Raw genomic sequence first — 19,015 nt, 5'->3', positions numbered from 1 at the left:
GTCACAGGATGTGGTACCCAGTACTCATCTAAGTCTTAACCACCCTCAGACAGGAAGGTCCTGACCAAATCAACAGGTGTCCACAAACCTGAGGCACAGGTTAGTTTGAGCCCTTAGAAAGAAAATTGTGATGCCTATTTAGTGGTAGTGACATCAGTAAACATATTTCATTCTTCACACTCTTGTATGGATTGATTGATCCAGGGATTTTCAATCGTTTGACTCCTGGGGTTCAGGAGTTATAACACCTGTTGAAGTTTTCCCATTCTGTTGTTGTAGTACTGATAATGCCAATCTACAGAAGCAATAAATTGCTTGTTTGGAAACGTTCTTGTAATGGGCCAATTAAGCAATTATATCTTAACTGCATTAAGCAGCTTAGCAATTGACGGATAATTGAATCCTTTAATTCAATGCTTGGACAGAACGAGAATGAACTCCTTTCCAAAACAAGCTAAGTAATAACTGAAAAGGGAACACCATTTGGTGTTCATGCGAGAACAACTAGTCTTTCACCTATCCAAAACATTGTTACAATTAAATTTTGCTTGTTAAGTTTCACATCAATACTGAAAAATATTTTTTCAAACATTTTTTTCCAAATATTTCTAAAAAAATAGTAAAAATGTTTTTTTGAAGTTAAGCCGTCATATTTTGTTTCTTAATTCTTACTTGATACCCACTATGCAGCGATTGCATAACATAAATTAGATACCCTTCTGCAGAAATTTGATAAGTCTTCTGAAAGACTTCTGCTTTCTAAAAGAAAAATCCAGTCTCTTCAATTAAATCAGTTCAATTTACCCTCATCTGTAATGTGCTGGAATTTCAACGGAACACACTGTTCTGTGTGGCTGCTTGCTGCATTGTGGCAACTATGACCTGCGGTGCATCCTCATAGACCAAACCTTGCTCATATTCCATAGCAACAGCACCATGCACGTATACGCATACGAGATGTGCATGAGCCGAGTCCTAGAACCACTCAGTTGTGCACAGATGTCTTTATTCCCACAATTGTTTGCAGCAAATGGTTGCCGGGACAATGGTGGGAAAGGGAGCGGTACCTGACGGTGGTCTCTTAAGCCATATGAGAGAATTCACAATAGATGTCCAAAGTGTGCATGGAAGCGCCTCTGGGGTGTGCTAAACCTTTATATGAGAGACCACCTGGACTGCCATAACACCAGAGGTGCTTCAGGTGTCTAAACAGCAAAAAAATGCCATACAGGTTAATAAAAAGGCTTTGATAAGTAAACCATTTATCACTTCCTCTACACTAAGACACAAGACTACAGACTCAACCGCCCTCGCAATCATCTTCAAAACAGCACAACTTCTCCGTCTGTGCATCCAAGTGACAGATTTAGTTAAAAATTAACCCAACAAACAGTTTCTGATGAAAACGTGTAATACTAGCAATGTTTTTTTTTTTACCGACAACCCCTTTGCCTGCACTTTCACCTCAGATAAAACTTAAGCAAAGTTATTGTAGGTCTTCCCCGATTCATTCGTCCGCCTCTTCTCTCCCTCGTGGTGACATCACTACTGTAATACTGTTGTTTTTTTTTCTGTAGCTATGACAGCACACGCTTTTGATGTTGTTTGTTGGTTCGGGAGAGAATGAGCTGTGACATCACCACTTAAGTACAGGCAACATACACTAAAATGGAAATGCAAACTAACATCCTATGAAGTCAGACAGCACTAGTGCTTTTACCTGAAGTTAAGCTTACATCTCAACTATCCAGAACATCATTCAAATATGAAGCAGAGTTGTATCAAAACAAGCAACAGCTAGCAGAAATAAAGTTTAGACTGCAATCTCTTCCTGACACGGTAAATACTACCTTAATAGAGTCAGTAAAAACAAGAAAATCCCAAAAAGGGATCAATAACTTTGAATTAAAATAAGTTATTTTGTTTAGTACCACACCGTGGGATTGTAAAATCGGTGGCTCAACAACACCCTGTCTGCATAACATGCATAACACATCCCAGTACCATTCATCCTCACACTCAACAGGTGCACAAGTAGGAGGGGGGGGGACAGGTTGTTATTGGGAAACCCACTGTCTCCTCTGTCAAGAAGAGCAGAAGAGCACACAAACTTGCAGATTATGTAATCAACACTGAGATCTTATAGCTCCATTACATTTAACGGCATTGTAGATGTGCTTGTGTGAGTGCTTTGTTTACGATGCATGCAGGGGCAGAGAAACAGAGAGATAGCACTAACTTCTTGTCGGCTTCCGTAGCAGGTGTGACTGGGGTATGTAGCGACTCTGATCTGGGTTGCCAATCCAGGATTCAGTCGGCAAGTTTGCGACCATTCTGTTAGAAGGCTGCGGCTTCTCCTCAACTGACGAAGTGATCACCATCGGAAACGCTTACGTGGGGGCCGTAGTATCCCAGGAATCGAGTCAATGAAGTTTATCGGTGTGTGGATCCCGATAAATTACTTTGGAGAGAGTTGTGGACACGTCAAGTATCAAGTAATCCTTGCCAAATAAATCTTCAGACGTTCTTCGATCCAGCACTGTACATCCAACAGCAATAAAACTCAAGTGTGAACCGTAAAAGGCAGGTATACATAAGGATCTGACTTGGGTTTACCACAAAATATTCTTCAATTACTAATGAAATCCTGAAGCGACAAAGACAGAAGGAGCTGATGAACGAAAAGGCACCATTAACTTGTTTCCAAACAGATTCACTTCTGTCATTACTATTCCCTTTATTACTATGTTTCTCTAAGGCAATGACTTGGGTTTCAGGCAACAATGCTCACTTTAGACGTAAAAATATATTTACTTAAACTATGTATTTGCTATATAATTTATATATATACACACATATATATATATATATATACACACACACATATATATATATATATATATATATATATATATATATGTGTATCTCTGCTCTTTCTATATAGATATATATTTATATTTGTAGATATATATGTATAGTTTTCTCTGCTCTATGTTGATTTATTTGGTTACAAAATGTCTACTTCACAGCTACAGATGTTTCACAAGTCCCATTAGAATTGGAAAAAAGTTTGTCTGCAGTTCAAGACAAAAAAAAAAAAAAAAAAAAATCAATGGTAGGTAAAACCTTGCTGGGCCAGGACCCACACTTAAATTTTCCAGTCAGGATGATTCGCCAGCTGACAAGGGAACCAGAGCTAAACCTGGAAGTGTTGGTAGGCTGGGGGTAGGGGGTGGGGGGTCTCAATTTCCAACACCATTTACCCCATCACTCTCACTAAAAATAGCAGTGGTTTCTTATATTCCGTCTAGGTTACCTACAGTGAACTAATCAGTCACTATGAAGCAGGTAGGTGACAACAAACGTAAAACATTGGCAAATTTCTTCTCCTTCACCAGGAATCCCAGTCGGTTAATCCTAGTCAGAGAATAACAATTCTAGGGGGGGGGGGGGGGGGGGGGAGCTTGATTCCAGAAAAAAAAAAAAAAACAGATATCAAAATACTGTGGAATATGTATAAGTAAACTTGACGTTAATCAGTCTTCTCCGCCAGACAGCAAAAAAAAAAAAATGCACCCTTCCCCCTTACACGGAACTAACGCTAGCAAAGTCCGCAGATGTCAAATGGTGACCTTATGTGCTGGCGGGTCGAGGGAGGGGGGTGAAATGGGGCACGAGGCTCGAAACAGCATAAAGCTTGTGAATAATGCTGAAGGAAGAGGAAACAAACACGTGCATGCAAAGAACACACAAAGTAACGAAACGAAGCAAAGTGCGGAGGTGCAACCGATGTCACAGGCACAACATTTAACGACTGCTTTCAAAAAATCCTTGATGTCTTTCGTGAGAGCTTTCCCAGAGTCTCAGCGATACATACGGAGACAATTCCTGAAGACGAGGCTCACAATCAAAGCCTCCGTTTGTTTTCTTCGTAACAGGTCCTCAAAACAATTTAAAAAAAAAACCCTGTTGTTTCAGCTTTACCGAAAGCTTTATTTTGTAGACGCGGTGGTCTTGAATATTATGGGAAATCCACACGGTCCACGGGTCCGAAGGTTTCCTTTAGCGAGAAAGTAATGACAGCTCACTTCACAACAACAATGCAAGTAACTGTCCTTTTTCCGTCAATGCATTCCCCAACAATAACACGAGTGGCGAGAGTTATTACAATACAAGCGTTTTAGGCTAATCTTGCGTAGTCAGATTTGTGCCAGAAATTTTCAAGGTTCCCAGCTACTTAATGTCGAGATCAACAAAAACTACAAAGATCTTTTCCTGTGTTATTACTTCCATCCTGTCTGCTTGTCTGAAGCTTCCGCGTAGGACTCAGTTGGCACTCGCTCTCCTCCTGCGTGTCTACTTGAGTTCGCGAGCGCTACTGTCCCCCTGGTTTTCGGATTTCACTCTTATGAATCTTCCGCAAGAATTTTGTCCTCCGAAATTATTTCCGACTCGAGCGGGTTTAAGTCATATTCGCCCCTTTCCCGTTATTACTCCCTGTTGACTAGCCTCTCTGTCCGGCTCCAGATCCACACCCTGCAATGAGGATTGTTCCAACAGCTATTGAAGCGCGGGGGGGTGGGGGTGGAAAGGGGGACATCTGAGATATGCTCCTGACAGGAGCTCGGTTGACGCAGCTCTTCGCGCATAAATGTTTTAGCACCCAAAGAAGCGGATCTACTGGGAGAGTCATGGAACAGCTATAGGGAAGATGACGCACACTTTTATCAAAACACATTAGTCCAATTGTTATATATGCAAGACACAAGTGCTTGATCAATTCAACCCGCACATATTTTGACTTCCCCCCTACCCTACGTAGTTGCGCCACCAAGCCGGTCCTCTCCATTTATAGTTACTTCGCAGATACATATACTGTACATATATATAGACAGAAAACTACTAACAGTTAAGTGCCCACGCTTAAATGCACATAAGTGAATAAGAGAAAAGATCCAATAAACAACACAATTTTGACAATAATGCAATTTGTTTGGGGAGCTATATAATGTGTCCACACTCAGCTGTTAAGGACTCCATGTCTCACCTCGGTCATATTTTCTTAATATTAGAAATCCCGATTAAAACTAAGTGTGTATGGCTTGTGTTACCTAATTACTTATACATAACTGTTTGGTAAAAAATCACAAGTGTATATCCGAATTCTCTGTGCATGGATTTATACAGGTTAGTTATTTCTGAAGTGTGTGTTTGATTATGAAGTGCCCTTAAAGTTTCAACTTATTTCAACTTTTCTGTGCTAAAGCGCGCACACAGACCTTCCTATTCGTGGAGTTCTCCTTCTCCTACTCCCTCCCCCCAACCCAAAAGCGCGTTCACAGACATCTCATTCTCCACCCCCTAGTGCGCGTTCGTAGGCTCTGTTGCTATCCGACGCCACGGCAGCTTGTGCGCTATTGGTCAGAAGAGGTCCTCTCCACTGCTTCAATTGGTCAAGTGCGGTATGTAGGCGGAGAAAGATGAAGCGGCTGCCCTGTCCCCCTAGCTCCTTGTTGTCTCCGAACGCTGCGCGGAGGCAGAATGATGTGCACGCGGAAATGGCAAAAGACTTCAGGTAGATTGATAGGGGAGGGGATAAAACAACAACGGAAGCAAATAAATAAATAAAAATATACAAATGCAGGGGAGGGCATACCCTTATCAAAAGAACGTTTGTTCTGCAATACAGACTCGGTCACCGGATATTCCACTGAAACTTTACACTGCCAACTTAGTTTAGACAAAGTATCGACTTCAAACTAAATCTTAGATAATTCCACGGCATCGATATATTACAGAAAATCACAGAACGAGCACTTGACACTATCTGTGTTGTACCAAACTTGCAATATTGCAAAAAACAAAAACAAATGTCTACAAACTGTACATATGCACGCAAAGGAAAGGAATGCCGTCAACACAGCTCCCCTATTTTTGATGGCCTCTATGGACTGACTGCATCCTAAGGGTCACATGCAAATGTTCTATTCAACCGACCAAAACCAGAGGTCAATCTAGTGGACTTTGGCTATGCATTTGCAATACTCAAGACCCGTTGTTAAGGCAATTCATCTGAAGCGTTAATAAACAGCAGTTGTATTACCCCAGAAATGTATTACATCATAACACCCCCTGGAGTGAACTGTGATACAGCAATACATTAGCAAGACCTTAACAAAACAATAAGTTTATATCACTTTTCAACTTTAACATCTCAGTTTCTCACGTTGTTTGAACAGCACGGACAGTTAAGTAATGCTGTAATAACCTGGCACTGGTCTTTTAGGAATGTCCGAGAATAATTCGTGTTGTGTGTGGAGCAGCAGCAGCAGCAATTCCTGCTCCTATGAAATTGCGAGTTCATAAGTGTATATTGTAGTCTTAAGAAGTGTAGCAACTTGAGCAATGGGAGGAGAGGCACAAAACGAGGTTAACCATGCCGTCATTCTTTCACGGTAGCCAATTTGTGCGCGTGTCCCCCCCCCAGAGAGAGAAAAAACAACAACAAAAAAATTGGTTCTACCTCTTGTATAGGCTGTTTGATGGACAACGACGTATTCGAATTTGCTACGAAATATGTCCAGAAACCTTACACATTAAACCCGTCTGACGCATTTCTGTGCTTTATAGGTCAAAGTTCATTCTACAATGATGAGAAGTTTAGTGAGAAGGGGGATGGTCACACCCGAATCGCAGTACATGGGCTTCAGGAAGAGTATCGGAAACAAATGAAACATTCATGTAACACTGATATACAAAATCACACCCACCTCTAACCCCCAAGGAGGACAATTACATTTTAAAAAATCTTTCTTTAATTACCGAGTTTCTAAATGATAATCTATAGGCCTTCGCATTGTATTTAAAATACACATACTTGAAGACGAGCACTTGTTAATGCACAAAAAATGGAATAATTAGGTTAATTTGGTTTAATTCAAACTACCTTGTTTAACGTTTTAAAGTTCTACCCCCCCCCCACACACACACAAGCATACACAGCGCGCATTCCAGTCACAGCGGTATTGCAGCTCGAAAGTCTTTGCATTATTTTGATTTTATACATACAAATGTACAGATAAATGTTTAAATGTATATGTGAACTGACTCTCGAGAGGGAATGTGACTCGGTTCCAATAAATCACGTTCGCAAAGCTCCCAGACACCCGAGATTAAAAACGCAAGGCGAAGATTCCGGGACTCACGTGCCTTGCAGCAAAATTCCACCCGGCAACTACACACTGTACCATGGTAACAGCCCTGCCATTGGTCCCGGGTGCGTTTTGAAATGACCAATGGGAGGGCCGGCAGCGGGTGATGCGTGTTGCTAGGTAAACATGATGCAGTGGGAAGATACGGTAGTCGAACTCCACTGAAGAAGCTAGCGAGCGCAAAAGGAATGGCGGGGTAACACAGCAGCGAATTACAATTACACTGCGGGGAGGTTGCCGGGGTTGTGTTTCAGCTCTGCAAAAACTGGATTTTTTTTTTAAGTGAACACTGTGGAGCTAGATATCTCTCCATTTGTCCAAATGTATGCAAGGAGAGGAGAATGATTTCCGCCCTAAAAGCAGATCATGCACCGGGTTTATTGAGAGCAAATCATATGCTTTCCTCTGCTGTATTTTCAGCCTCCTTATCTACAGGCAGAACGTCCAAATATATAGCATAGCTCACCGTTCTGTGCCGGAACACCTCCTGTTCACCAAGAGTCACATCTTTACAACTATATAAGGTTACATGGTGTGCTTTGACCCCCTGATCTCAAAAATAGACAAGTAAACTGTTATTTCCCCACCAACTCATTCTTCACTGGTTGATCAGGTGTGGGCTGACCACATGCAGAACATGAACTTAAGTTAGCAAACAGGTGGACAGTTCAGCAAAAGGTCAAGTTTTCCCCAAACATATACTTCTCAACACTGTCAGCAGGGGACTAGTTCATTTTCTATGTCTCTCTTGGTAACAGCCCAAAATAGGAGAGAATGGGCATTCAAGAAAGACAGCACTGAATTTAACTTTTTAAATAATTGTAAACAAAAAGTATGATTCCCAATGTGAAAAATAATGTAAAGCCAATCTCCATAACTTTAAAAGACAATTGCACTATATTCAATCGTTTAACCCAGTAGCTCCTGGGGCTAATGCTTATTAAATATTCCAAAAACTTCAACTCAACAATCAACAAAAAGAGAGTGTACTAAACACATGCTATATAACACACTTCAGGAGCCACACCAACTAACCATGTGCCACCCAGAAAAGACCAGTTGTATTTCTCAGCAGAGGCTATATATTGTCTGACAAAGTTTAAAGTTACATGTGACAAAAATGGCCCAATGTTGCTAGTGCCGTGGAAGTTCTGCCAAGAAACCCAAGTGCTGGTCGTGTCAAGTTTAACCTGACGTTTGAGGTTTCATCCAAGAATAGGCTGCATGGGTGTCCCAAGAAAAGACAGCGGAAATAAACCTTCAGGGGCCCTAACGTGCCGGGCATGTCAATGGCACACACAAACGGGCACTTGACTGGTTAAACGATTCACCACCCAATGAGAAACATGCATATGGAGTGTTCAAAGGTGCCAGTTATAAATGGACCTCCCTTCTCAGCATGTTTATGAAAGACTATGTTTACTAAAGTGTTTGTTGCAAAAGTTTTGTAAAAGTGTCCGTACAGACGCTCACAAACTTCTCAGTTATAATGAAGGGGGCAGGAGAGTAAAGTGCTGTATTCTGATTTAAGTCAAGTCTAATTCAAAATGTTATGCAAATCCTTCAATTGCAGCGATATAAAAAACAGCCCACTGAGGCAAGCTACTACCTGGGCCTCCACCACAAATCACACCACAGATTAACATTCATCGCAAGCTTCACTGGATCAAAAACACTGAAATCTTTATGTCCCATTAAATGCAATAGTAAGTGACTGCATTTTCTAAGTCTTATATCTTATGTGTGTGCGTGCATGTGTGCGCGTGCCTATGTGTGTGTGTGTGTGTGTGTGTGTGCATAAGTGTGTGTGAATGTGTGTGTGCACGCGCACACACTTGTAAGAGAAAGAGCTTGCGCATCAGCCCACACGTGCCAGCGTGCTTATGCCTGACCCTTTCATGGAGAGACACAGGAGAATCCCCACTGTTAATCCCTGATGAGGCTCTCCCTCCTCATCCTCCTCCCCCTCCATGTGACCTTTCACCTGAAAAGTACACATCTTTGCTAGAAGACACAAGAGACAGACAGAATGTCAGTGAGAGGGGTCTGTTGGCATCCTCACAGTACCTGACAAATTGGTACTGCAAAGTGACATTGCTACTCACCTGATTACTTACTTCCCTCCTCAGACACCTTACTCTTGCGCGCATTCGCTCGCATGCATGCACACACACGTGTTGCAGTTTCAAACACTTGGCTATACCATGACACTGTCTACAACAGAGGGATTATGGTTTATTACAGGGTCAAAAAGAGTGTATGGCAAGATCAAGTGACTGTTGGGGCTGTTCCCAATCCCAGGCCAATCGCCAAGCCAAGGAGGTAGGTAGGTATGTAGGTAGGTAGGCCTGCCGACAATTTCGAGGTAAAAGGTGCAAAATAGGCTACTTTATAAAAATCATACTTGCACCACTTCTACCTCTATGTTGTTCTCACTTCCTCTCTAAAATGTAACTGAGAGTTATGTAAATCATAACACATAGAAATTGCCTCTCTTTATAGCACTTACATGTATACATATGCATATATTGTGTATTATATATATGCATTGAATTCCCTCATTGTTTTGTGTGTGTAATAGTGGAGGGAAGAAACAATAGCAGAGTCAGTAAGAGTGGATTTTATGACCAGGGCACTAGATTACCAGGGTGTGACGTGAGCCAAAGGTTGTGATAATTGAAGACTGTATAGTTGCATCTTTCTTTGCTGCCCCCAGTGGCCAAAAGAGTGAAGTGCATGAAGTCCAAGTGCAACAGCAAGGAGAGCTGGCAATTGAATCAGACTGTGAGCCTGTAGGTTAGCAGTTCTGGGCCAGATGCCAATTAAAAGTATTTGACGGAGAAGATCTGACCCTGAGAAATATATCTGGATCCTGAATACAGTGTTAAACTTTTCTAATCACTTTTGAGGTCTGAGGTCACAACTTGTATGTTACAGCTAAGCTTACTTCCAACTGTTGTAAATGAAAACTCTTGAAGGTTAGGACCATCAGGAAAACAGCCCAATAGGTCTGAAATAGGACATTAGACATAAAAAAAACTCTACAGAGGTATTGCAATCACGAGAGCAACACGACATCTCTGGAAAACAGCAAAATTATCTTGTGTATGCAAAACAGTGTGTGAAATCAGTTTCATGAAAATGCTTTTCAATAAAAAGAGATGGCTTATTTTGTAGAGTTTTCAGGACTTCTCGTAACTACATGGTTTGAGGAAAATTTACAAAAAGCAAAAAGTGCCCTTCCACTAAAGACAATGCTGGAACACATGCAGGCACCTGTTGAAGCAGAGTTTCAGAAGGTCTTTTAACTTTTTGAATACGATGCATCAGGGTACAAACTGAAAGACTCACTGCACAAATTAGGCACCTTCATCCATGAAACACTTGACATCCTTCCTTGACATCCAACTATCCCAACAGGTTTGCACCCTATGAAGCAATGCAGAGATTTTTTGTGACTCTTTATGATCCAACTTGGCAACTATCACTTTGGCATTTAACATAGCCAAAACACATACCAAAATACACATTCATCTTATCTACCAGTTCATTGGACACCTTTTATATTGATCAGCATAGTGTGAATTGCATATGAGTTTAAAATGCTGAGGGAGATTAATTATGACAGGAGAGAGTGGTGGTTGTGGTAATGGTCAGAATATTGTGGAGTAATGGTCATCTTGTAAACAGCAGTTTTTAATCATGCTGAGCAAATAGTTCCCTACAAAAAAGTAGGGCTTATGCAAATATCAATACATCCATCATCCACATAACTTCTTTTGAATGGTATGCCAAAAAACAATCTTTATGACCACATCACCTCAATTACCAATTATCACTAGTCTTTTAATAACATTCTTACATGTCATACAAAGCAGTGGTGTGGCAACAATGCAATTAATGGCAGACGACGATGACTTTCATCAACAAAGTCAAGGTCAGTAGAGTAGACAGGAGTTGACAGAATCATGACATCAATGGATCTTTCAGAGAAACCATTCTGAAGAATGTCCTCCTGAACCTGACAGGTGGGTCCTGGGCGCTGGTCTCTCCAGCAACAGTTAGGCTACAGAGGCGTTCTTGTGTTCCATACGTGTACATCAGCTAAAGTGCAGGCCGCTCCAAACAGCCCAGGGGGAGAGAAGCCCTCTCACAGAATTAAGATGCACATCAGCATCCCCACCACCGACCCGGCACTAGAAGCAGCGGCGGCAGCAACTGACAGTCGCACAGACGCCTCCCAGGACTTCCCCCATCGTTCAGAATCACTCTTTCCTTTCTCTTTTGCAACCAACTCAGCATTTCTCTCCTTGTCACTCAGTCTTCTCCGAGTTTCCTCTCTCCCGTCGTCTCCTTTCCCCCCTCAGTCATCCGCATACCTACCGATTCCTCCTATACTGTGCATACGATGTGATTAAGCTTCTGTTAAGCCAGCCATAATCTCTAGGAGCTCTGGCTATTTAATTCTTGCTGTGCCAGCTTAGAGCCGCCATGGAGGCTGACAAGGGTAGTGCACAGGCATGCAGGTCCACACACAGGCGCGGTTTGGCCACTGCAGACGACGACGACGACGACGCATCAGATCAGTCTAAACTTCCCTCCCAGAACAAGAGGACCACAAGCGTGAGCTTGCACGCACACTCATAGACATTACAGACTCATGAATGGAACATTGCTATGGTCTTCCGGATACTGTGGCACCGAGACCCAGCTGAGTTGCAGGGGTGTCTAGAAAGCAGGGGAATGACGGTGCACAGATGAGCGGACTGTCCGTCTGCGCATACGCAAACACACACGCACCGGCATCCGAGCAGACAGACAGACAAGCTAGCTAATGAATTCATTTGGCTGACACTTATAATCCAAAGCCACTTACAATTTGTGGGACCCATTTATGCAGTAAGGGTTTATCTAGGGCAATCCGGGTAAAGTGCTGGGCGTTGCCTGTGGGGTAAGCCAGCCAGCAGCCACCAACCCACCCACTCCCAACTCACCCCACCATCCACCACCATTACGAACATCCTACAACACTGCCCCACCCCCATACCCTTGAGGCCAGGGATTTCCAACTAGAGGCTTCCTGGAGTTCCTAGGTCGAGACTCCTCTTCTTCCTCCCAACTATTTGGTTGGCGCTGCCACCCCCCTCCCCCCCCCCACACACACACCTCAAGCTCAGTCTAATCAAGGGATCTACTGCCATCTACTCCAGACCGTGTGTGAATCTCAGAAAGCTTTTGACTCCCATGGACCTCCCAGCTTTGCGACTTTCTTCCGGGGGCCCGTTGCTGGCATGGAAGAGGACGTCTGCCCGCTTCTCTCCGCTTCTCCTCTCTTCCCCCAGTGCTGACCCACTTTCGGCTCCCTGTGAGGAGAGTGTGACCCAGCACTGTCCCCGATACAGAGATCCTATACAGCTCCACAGCGTTCCCATACAGCCTCTCTCAGCGCTACACAGCTCACCGTTGTTCCGCCACTACAGCTGCTCAATACCACAGCTACGACATCCCATGCCACAGTCACCACGATCCATCCCAGACTGCTACAGGTCACTGGTGTTCCCCAAAATGCTACACACTCAAGCTGACCAAAGTGCAGAGTCGCCGCTGCGAAACCACAACTTCAAAACTTTTGTACATTTACTACTCTGACAGACGCACATGGGAAAATTTGTAAATACTGCATAACGATGGGGAAAATGCAGAATGAAATGCAGAATGAAATGCAGGCCAGTTTTTAGCAGTCTTTAAGCTATGCGCTTCCCAGTCACTACTTCTAATGTGAACGTTCATTTCAGTTCAGTCTTAACTATCTATCCTGTTCACATAATCGTGAATCTCGCAGCTGTCAGTCTCCTGAATGGGAACAATATACAAGCCAGTGTAGAAAAGACTTCCATATCACAAGTAGACTTTCTTCATACAAAAGTTGCACAGCAAAGAGAGTAAATTGGCATGCAGAGAGAAAGAGAAATGGAAAGAGAGGCGTGGCAAAGGCTTGCCGTCATGTGTCGGAGCTTCAGTTCTGAGTTCAAGAACAAATGCATTCAGCCTCTAGTCTGATAGCACTAGTCTGATGAACAGCCACATGCGGTGTTTCCACCCTCCTTTAGGATGACCTTTTCAGGGGACACAGTGCACAGGGAGCATTCAGTTCAGGCAGGCTTGGCCGGGCTGAGCTCCAACAAGCAAGTCAAGTGATAGACCATCAATCAACGTGGAAAAAACCAAACCTGCATTACTAAAGGCACGGCCTGGTTGAACCCATTTTAGCTGGCTACCACCGTCCAGACACATCAGCATCTGATGCAAGAGCCCTGTGCCACCTTTTCTCCACCACTAAGGTAAGATGAGGAACAGAGAGAGCAAAGACTAGCAGGTTAGTAGCACTCCGCCACAGACAGACAAGTGAGATTAGGGCAAAGGTCACCAGTCCAACAGGCCTGGGCTGCAACAGACAGACAGTGCCTCAGGCTAAAAAAACCCAACAATCCTCAGGTAAGTATCCGCTATGAAACTAAGGATACCTGTAGAAAACATGCCTGTTCTGATGACATTCACAGACACAGACATCTGTACGTCTGCAAGCTTTTCAATGGATGAAATGTACAACAGAGGAAAAACCCCCATTGCAGGTGTGGATATGGACTTCCCGGAGTGATGAAGTAAGATATCAGAACCCCCATCAATGTCCAACCATCATCTCAAAATACACACACACAAACCCACTAAGGCTATCTATTTGTCTTTTTCCTCCTCTCCACCCTTTTATTCCATGTGTAGTAGCCTCTTTCATTTATCCATCCTACATGGGCCTCCTCTCCTCTATCCAAAGACTAGCCTGTTCCTTGCGTCACTCTCTCTTTCTCTCCCTCCCTCCCTCCCTTCTTCTCTCTCTCTCTCGTTAAGCAGGTCAACGGGCAGAGCTGTTGAGAGGAAGGAAAGCAGCACCAAGGAGAGCAACCTTTTTCTGCACACACACACACACACACACACCACTGTACTGTACTCTCCTGCGCATAGCTCTATGAATTCATACACAAAAACCATAGCCTGCATTCCCCCTTACCAAATGCAATGGGAATTAGTCACCTGAGATAAACAATAGTGTCATCTATACCAACATTCTCCCCAACACAGGTGACAATATTGGATGGAAAGAGCCGTTTACAAATCTGCTGTGACTTCTTCTCCATACATCTCACTCTTATGTAGTCATATGAAGCCCACAGAGTATTATAAACGCGCAGGCGCACACACACACACACACACACAGGTCCATATACACTCATCTCTACACATGAAAACATTAGCATGCACACAAATAGAAGCACATCTGATATGCAGTCCCACATACAGTATTAGCTATCGTGCATACACACACACACACAGTCGGACACACGCACACACACACAAACCTGAGTGATCAAGTAGCAGCATTACACTTACAGCATTGTGCTTCTTGGTGGACTGAACACCAACTGAGGCCTTGAGAGAAGAATGTACACACAAACACTAAACCTGCCTACAGGGTAAAGAGCACTGCCACTTCAAAACAAATCTCACACACAGAGGGAAAACAGACAACGGTCAAAAGTTTGGGGACACATAGAAATGTCCAGTCCACTCCATTATAGACAGAATACCAGCTGAGATGAGTTGCATTACCATACCAGCTGAAAAAAGTTCCCGACTGTTGTAGAAAGAAATGGCTGATCTTTAATTTAATATCTACATTGCCCATTATCAGCACCCATTCAGCCAATGTTCCAACAGCACATTCTGTTTACTAATCTGATATCATTTAAAAGAATAACTGAGAAAACATTGGAGAACCCTTTTTCAATTATGTAAGCACATAATGTAATCTGAAAACTGCTGCCCTGATTAAAAAAACAATGCAACTGATCTCAGCTGGTATTCTGTCTATAATGGAGTGGAATGGAAATTTCTAAGTGACCCCAAACTTTTGAACAGTAGTGTAACTCTTCAGAGCTCAGCAAAAGTGAAGGAACCCTGCAATCAGGCCAAGACAAAGGCAGGGGGCTTAAATGAGCCCTACACAAGACCACCATCCTGTCATCGGCAGAAAATATTTGGGCAGCATTCCTGTTTTAACAGACATCCGAATTACTGTGTTAGAAGTGTTAGGTGTGCAGAAGCCTGAGCATCCTGGCCATGTATAGCGAGGTAGAGCAAAGGCCTGTTCCAAAGGCCTGCTTCAGTGCAGGTCCATCACTGGTAAGCGGCAAAGAGAAAAGGGGCTGTGGTGATGGTGGGGGCCATAAGGCAGGCGCAGGTGTTGCCCTAGGGACAGGCTTCTGTGAGGTCATGAGGAGACGAGATGATGCCTGTTCTATGAGTGAGCACGGTCACCTGTGCATCTCCACACCCTCGCTCCACGCCTTATTCACCTGTGCATCTCCACACCCTCGCTCCACGCCTTATTCACCTGTGCATTGGCATCTCCACACTCTCGCTCTTGCTCCATGCCTTATTCAGAGGCTCAACACACCTTATTAAATTAGGCCAGCCCACATCCCTATCCCTCCTCCTCCCTCACTGACTACCCAGCAAAGAACGAGCCCCTGCATCAGTGTCTCTGTGTGTGTGTGTGTGTGTGTGTGTGTTTCATTACCAATTTATAAGCTACTGCAAAGACTGAAAGAAAACTGCATTAAGAGTGGACCTGTCCGGTTTTAGAATGGGGACAGCAGATCTTGTACATCAGAGGCCTGGAGTGGGAGCCGCCATGCCTGTGACTACTACCCGTCTGTAACCATCAACCCCAAGACCATGGAAGGATGCACCAGAAGAATCAAATGGAGAGGAGCAAGAAAGCAGGTGGGACACGATCTTCACTGAAAGCCCTTCCATGTGCCTATGGTCTGAGCAGAGGCTTTGCCTGTAGGCTACCCCTCTCGCCATCTAGGTGCTCTGTGACTTCCTCAGCCTACTGCATATAGGCAAAAAGAAGAGCCTAAGAGAGCCTTGTGGCAGTGACAGCAGTAAGGTTATGTCATAGGTTATGTGTGTGTAACTAAACAAATAACCTAACTGTGTGTAACTAAATAAAAACCCATCTAGCTCAGCTCTCAAAATACAATCTTGAAGGGGTGTAACGGTACACAGAAATTACGGTTCGGTGTGTACCTCGGTTTTGAAGTCACAGTTCGGTTAATTTTTGGTACAGTACACTTATAAATCCACTGACAATATATTTGTTGTTCGATAGGAATAGTATTTTGAAAAGGTGTCAAAGGTTTTTCGACGTTAACGGTCTAAAAACTGACATGGTCCATTGCTTAATATGTTTGTGTGGAAACTCGAAATTGAAACAAGGTCCGCAAGCAAAAAGGCCTACTGTTGATTATTGTTAAAGACTGAATTTGGTACATTCGGTACGCATCTGTATTGAACCAAACATCCTGTACCTAAACGGTTCAGTATGAATATGTGTACCTTTAAACCCCTACAATCTTGCCCCAAATACAAAATGCCCCAAAAATCTAAAGGACATGATTATCCTGTCAGGTAGAGCAAGATTATTCGGTGACATCCAAGTCACAGTTCTCAGACACACTGGTGGTATAAAATGGCAAAGAAAAGACAAAGAAAAGTAATATTTTATATCAAATAGCCTTACAGCCGCCAGGTACATCAAAGCTTAGGTCTACTCCTCATACAGAAGTGAGTCACACATTAGCTAAAATTAACATTACTTCACATGCCACAGTGTATAGGAGAGCTTGGGCCTTACACAGTCCATTGGAGACAAGGTAATAGCCTAGTCCTTAAATAGCAACCTCCACCCCCCAAAATACAAAATGACACTTAGAGAATGGAGCGAGGGGAGAGTGGGGTTTCCAGTTCAGCTATAGGTACTAGAAACGCACGTCTTCAGCTCACTACGCTCTGCTGATGAACTATTAGTCAACCACCATAGACTGTCCAGCCCTCTAGTCCACTACATTGTAGCACCATAGCTCTGAAGTGATACACACGTTTTTTAGAATTTTGCCATTTATGAGAATCTTTCCTTACAATGCACATTTAAAAATCATATCAATCAGATTCAGATCAATGGGTGATTTAACCTACTTGGTACTTATCCCACCAACTTTTGGGTGATTAGGACAGGCCTCTTCTCATCATACTGGTGGCAGACAGTTATACAGAATCTGAGAGAGATCTCACAGACCCAGTTGGCAGCGTAGACAGGAGGGCACCTGTTTGCTTAGGAAAAAGAAGGGCTCCATCACCCTCAGGGTTGGTCCCATTATGTGCCAAAGCCCTGCATGTTCAAGGCCGCATCCAAATCAATGGCCTCACATGGGCAGAGAGAGTGATCCCAATAGAGTGAGGACAGTCAGATCAGTCACATGGGACCAAACGGATGGGAGAAGAGAGGGGTGGGGATGCTACTGAGTGTTTATAGGGGGATTAGGCAAAAACACACTGAATCTTATATGGGTAGTAAAATGTGTGCTTCGTTTTGAGAGTGGCAGACCAGTTGGCTGAATAGACAACACACTACCGTAAAAATGTAGTTTTTCTCCCCAGACACTTGTGGCTTTCCCCCAGTCTTACATGGCCCTTGCAGTGAGGGACTGGCTGCCAGAGAAGGCATAGGCTACTGTTGAGCCTCTTTGCTGTGGGCAGTGTGCATCCGTTGCGACGGGCGATATGCTGCCTTCGCTGTAAATCACACTCACTAGTGTGTAGAAGATAGGGCAGGTGGGTGGTGGGGAGGAGCAATATGAACTTGTGAGCAAGTGGGTGTTTCCCTCTTCCACTCCCTAAGCCATCAAACTCAGAAGTAAATCAATAAATGAATGGGGGAAGGCCCCTTCAAGTGGTCTCTCTCTCTCAGCAAAAGACAAACACGGCAGGCAGCAATTTTGTCTGGGCTCAGTCAACACTGCGTTCCACCGAAGAAGTGACAAGAAATAGGTACCAATCGTCAATATGATCAGTCTTTCTATCAGACACTTTACAATAGGGTAGGGGTGAATTACAGAAAAAACATAGACATATCGCACACGCCCGCATACACACCCACAAACAAACAGATACACAAGCATATCAACAACAATGTGCTTATGAGAAATACTTCAGTGAATGTGGCAAACATTTATGTCCATCCATACATAGCCTACACACTTCAATACAAAGTCAATGCATCACCAAACCAGCAGGCCTGAGATGGGTTGAAGCTCTCTCTCTCAAAGTGAAAGACACTCCTCACACACTGCAGTAACATATCCACACTTTAAGGCTAGCAAAAGCAACATCATACTGTTTTTCTTCTCAATCATGTCAAGGCTTCATACAATGATCTTAGTCAGTCAGTTCACAACTGTGTCACTCTGCTACCAATACCAAATGAAATCTTCAACAGTGGTCCACTTGCTCCAAAAAATGAAAAGCATCAAAGAAAGAGAAGGATGAACGGACTGTTCATGCACTGTTTTGGCAACGGCATCTGTACCAAAACAAGTAGTCTTGTTACTACACAACACTACAAGCCTATGACAGCTTACTAACTTGGACAAGTGAAAGGGACAGAGCCCATCTGTAGATTTTGGTGATGGATGCTACAGATTGGCCTCCATCATGATGGACTCAGCTTTGGAGAAATGCATTTTCAATAAAGATCCTAGTCTTGGTCACTATCAGCGACATCTTAAGATCTGTCGTTTTGCCTAAGTGTGCTTTGTGATCAGAACGAATGACTGATAACTACAATGACTCAGTACTTCAGATGATGTAAAACTGCATCAAGCCAACATCATATCAGTTGGCCA

At 43.4% G+C, this 19,015-nt stretch overlaps 1 protein-coding gene across 7 annotated transcripts in view; it reads right to left on the bottom strand.

Annotated features, from left to right (window-relative positions):
* dyrk1b (dual-specificity tyrosine-(Y)-phosphorylation regulated kinase 1B) overlaps positions 1–19,015 on the bottom strand; it is a 40,877-nt gene that overhangs the window by 19,698 nt on the left and 2,164 nt on the right. The window contains exon 2 of one of the 7 annotated variants that reach the window (XM_042108045.1): positions 10,563–10,640. The exons of 2 other annotated variants lie outside the window; for them this stretch is intronic. In XM_042108045.1, the coding sequence (XP_041963979.1) occupies positions 10,563–10,602 (40 nt within the window). In that variant the 5' untranslated portion in view covers positions 10,603–10,640. Of the gene's footprint in view, positions 1–2,239; positions 2,822–4,287; positions 4,589–6,523; positions 6,563–10,562; positions 10,641–19,015 lie in introns of those variants that run through there. 4 more of the 7 variants (XM_042108048.1, XM_042108050.1, XM_042108043.1 and 1 more) reach the window with 4 other exon arrangements.

Source organism: Alosa sapidissima, chromosome 10, assembly GCF_018492685.1.
Source record: "Alosa sapidissima isolate fAloSap1 chromosome 10, fAloSap1.pri, whole genome shotgun sequence".
Lineage (NCBI taxonomy): Eukaryota > Metazoa > Chordata > Actinopteri > Clupeiformes > Clupeidae > Alosa > Alosa sapidissima.
This window is presented reverse-complemented; position numbering and strand designations above follow the sequence as displayed.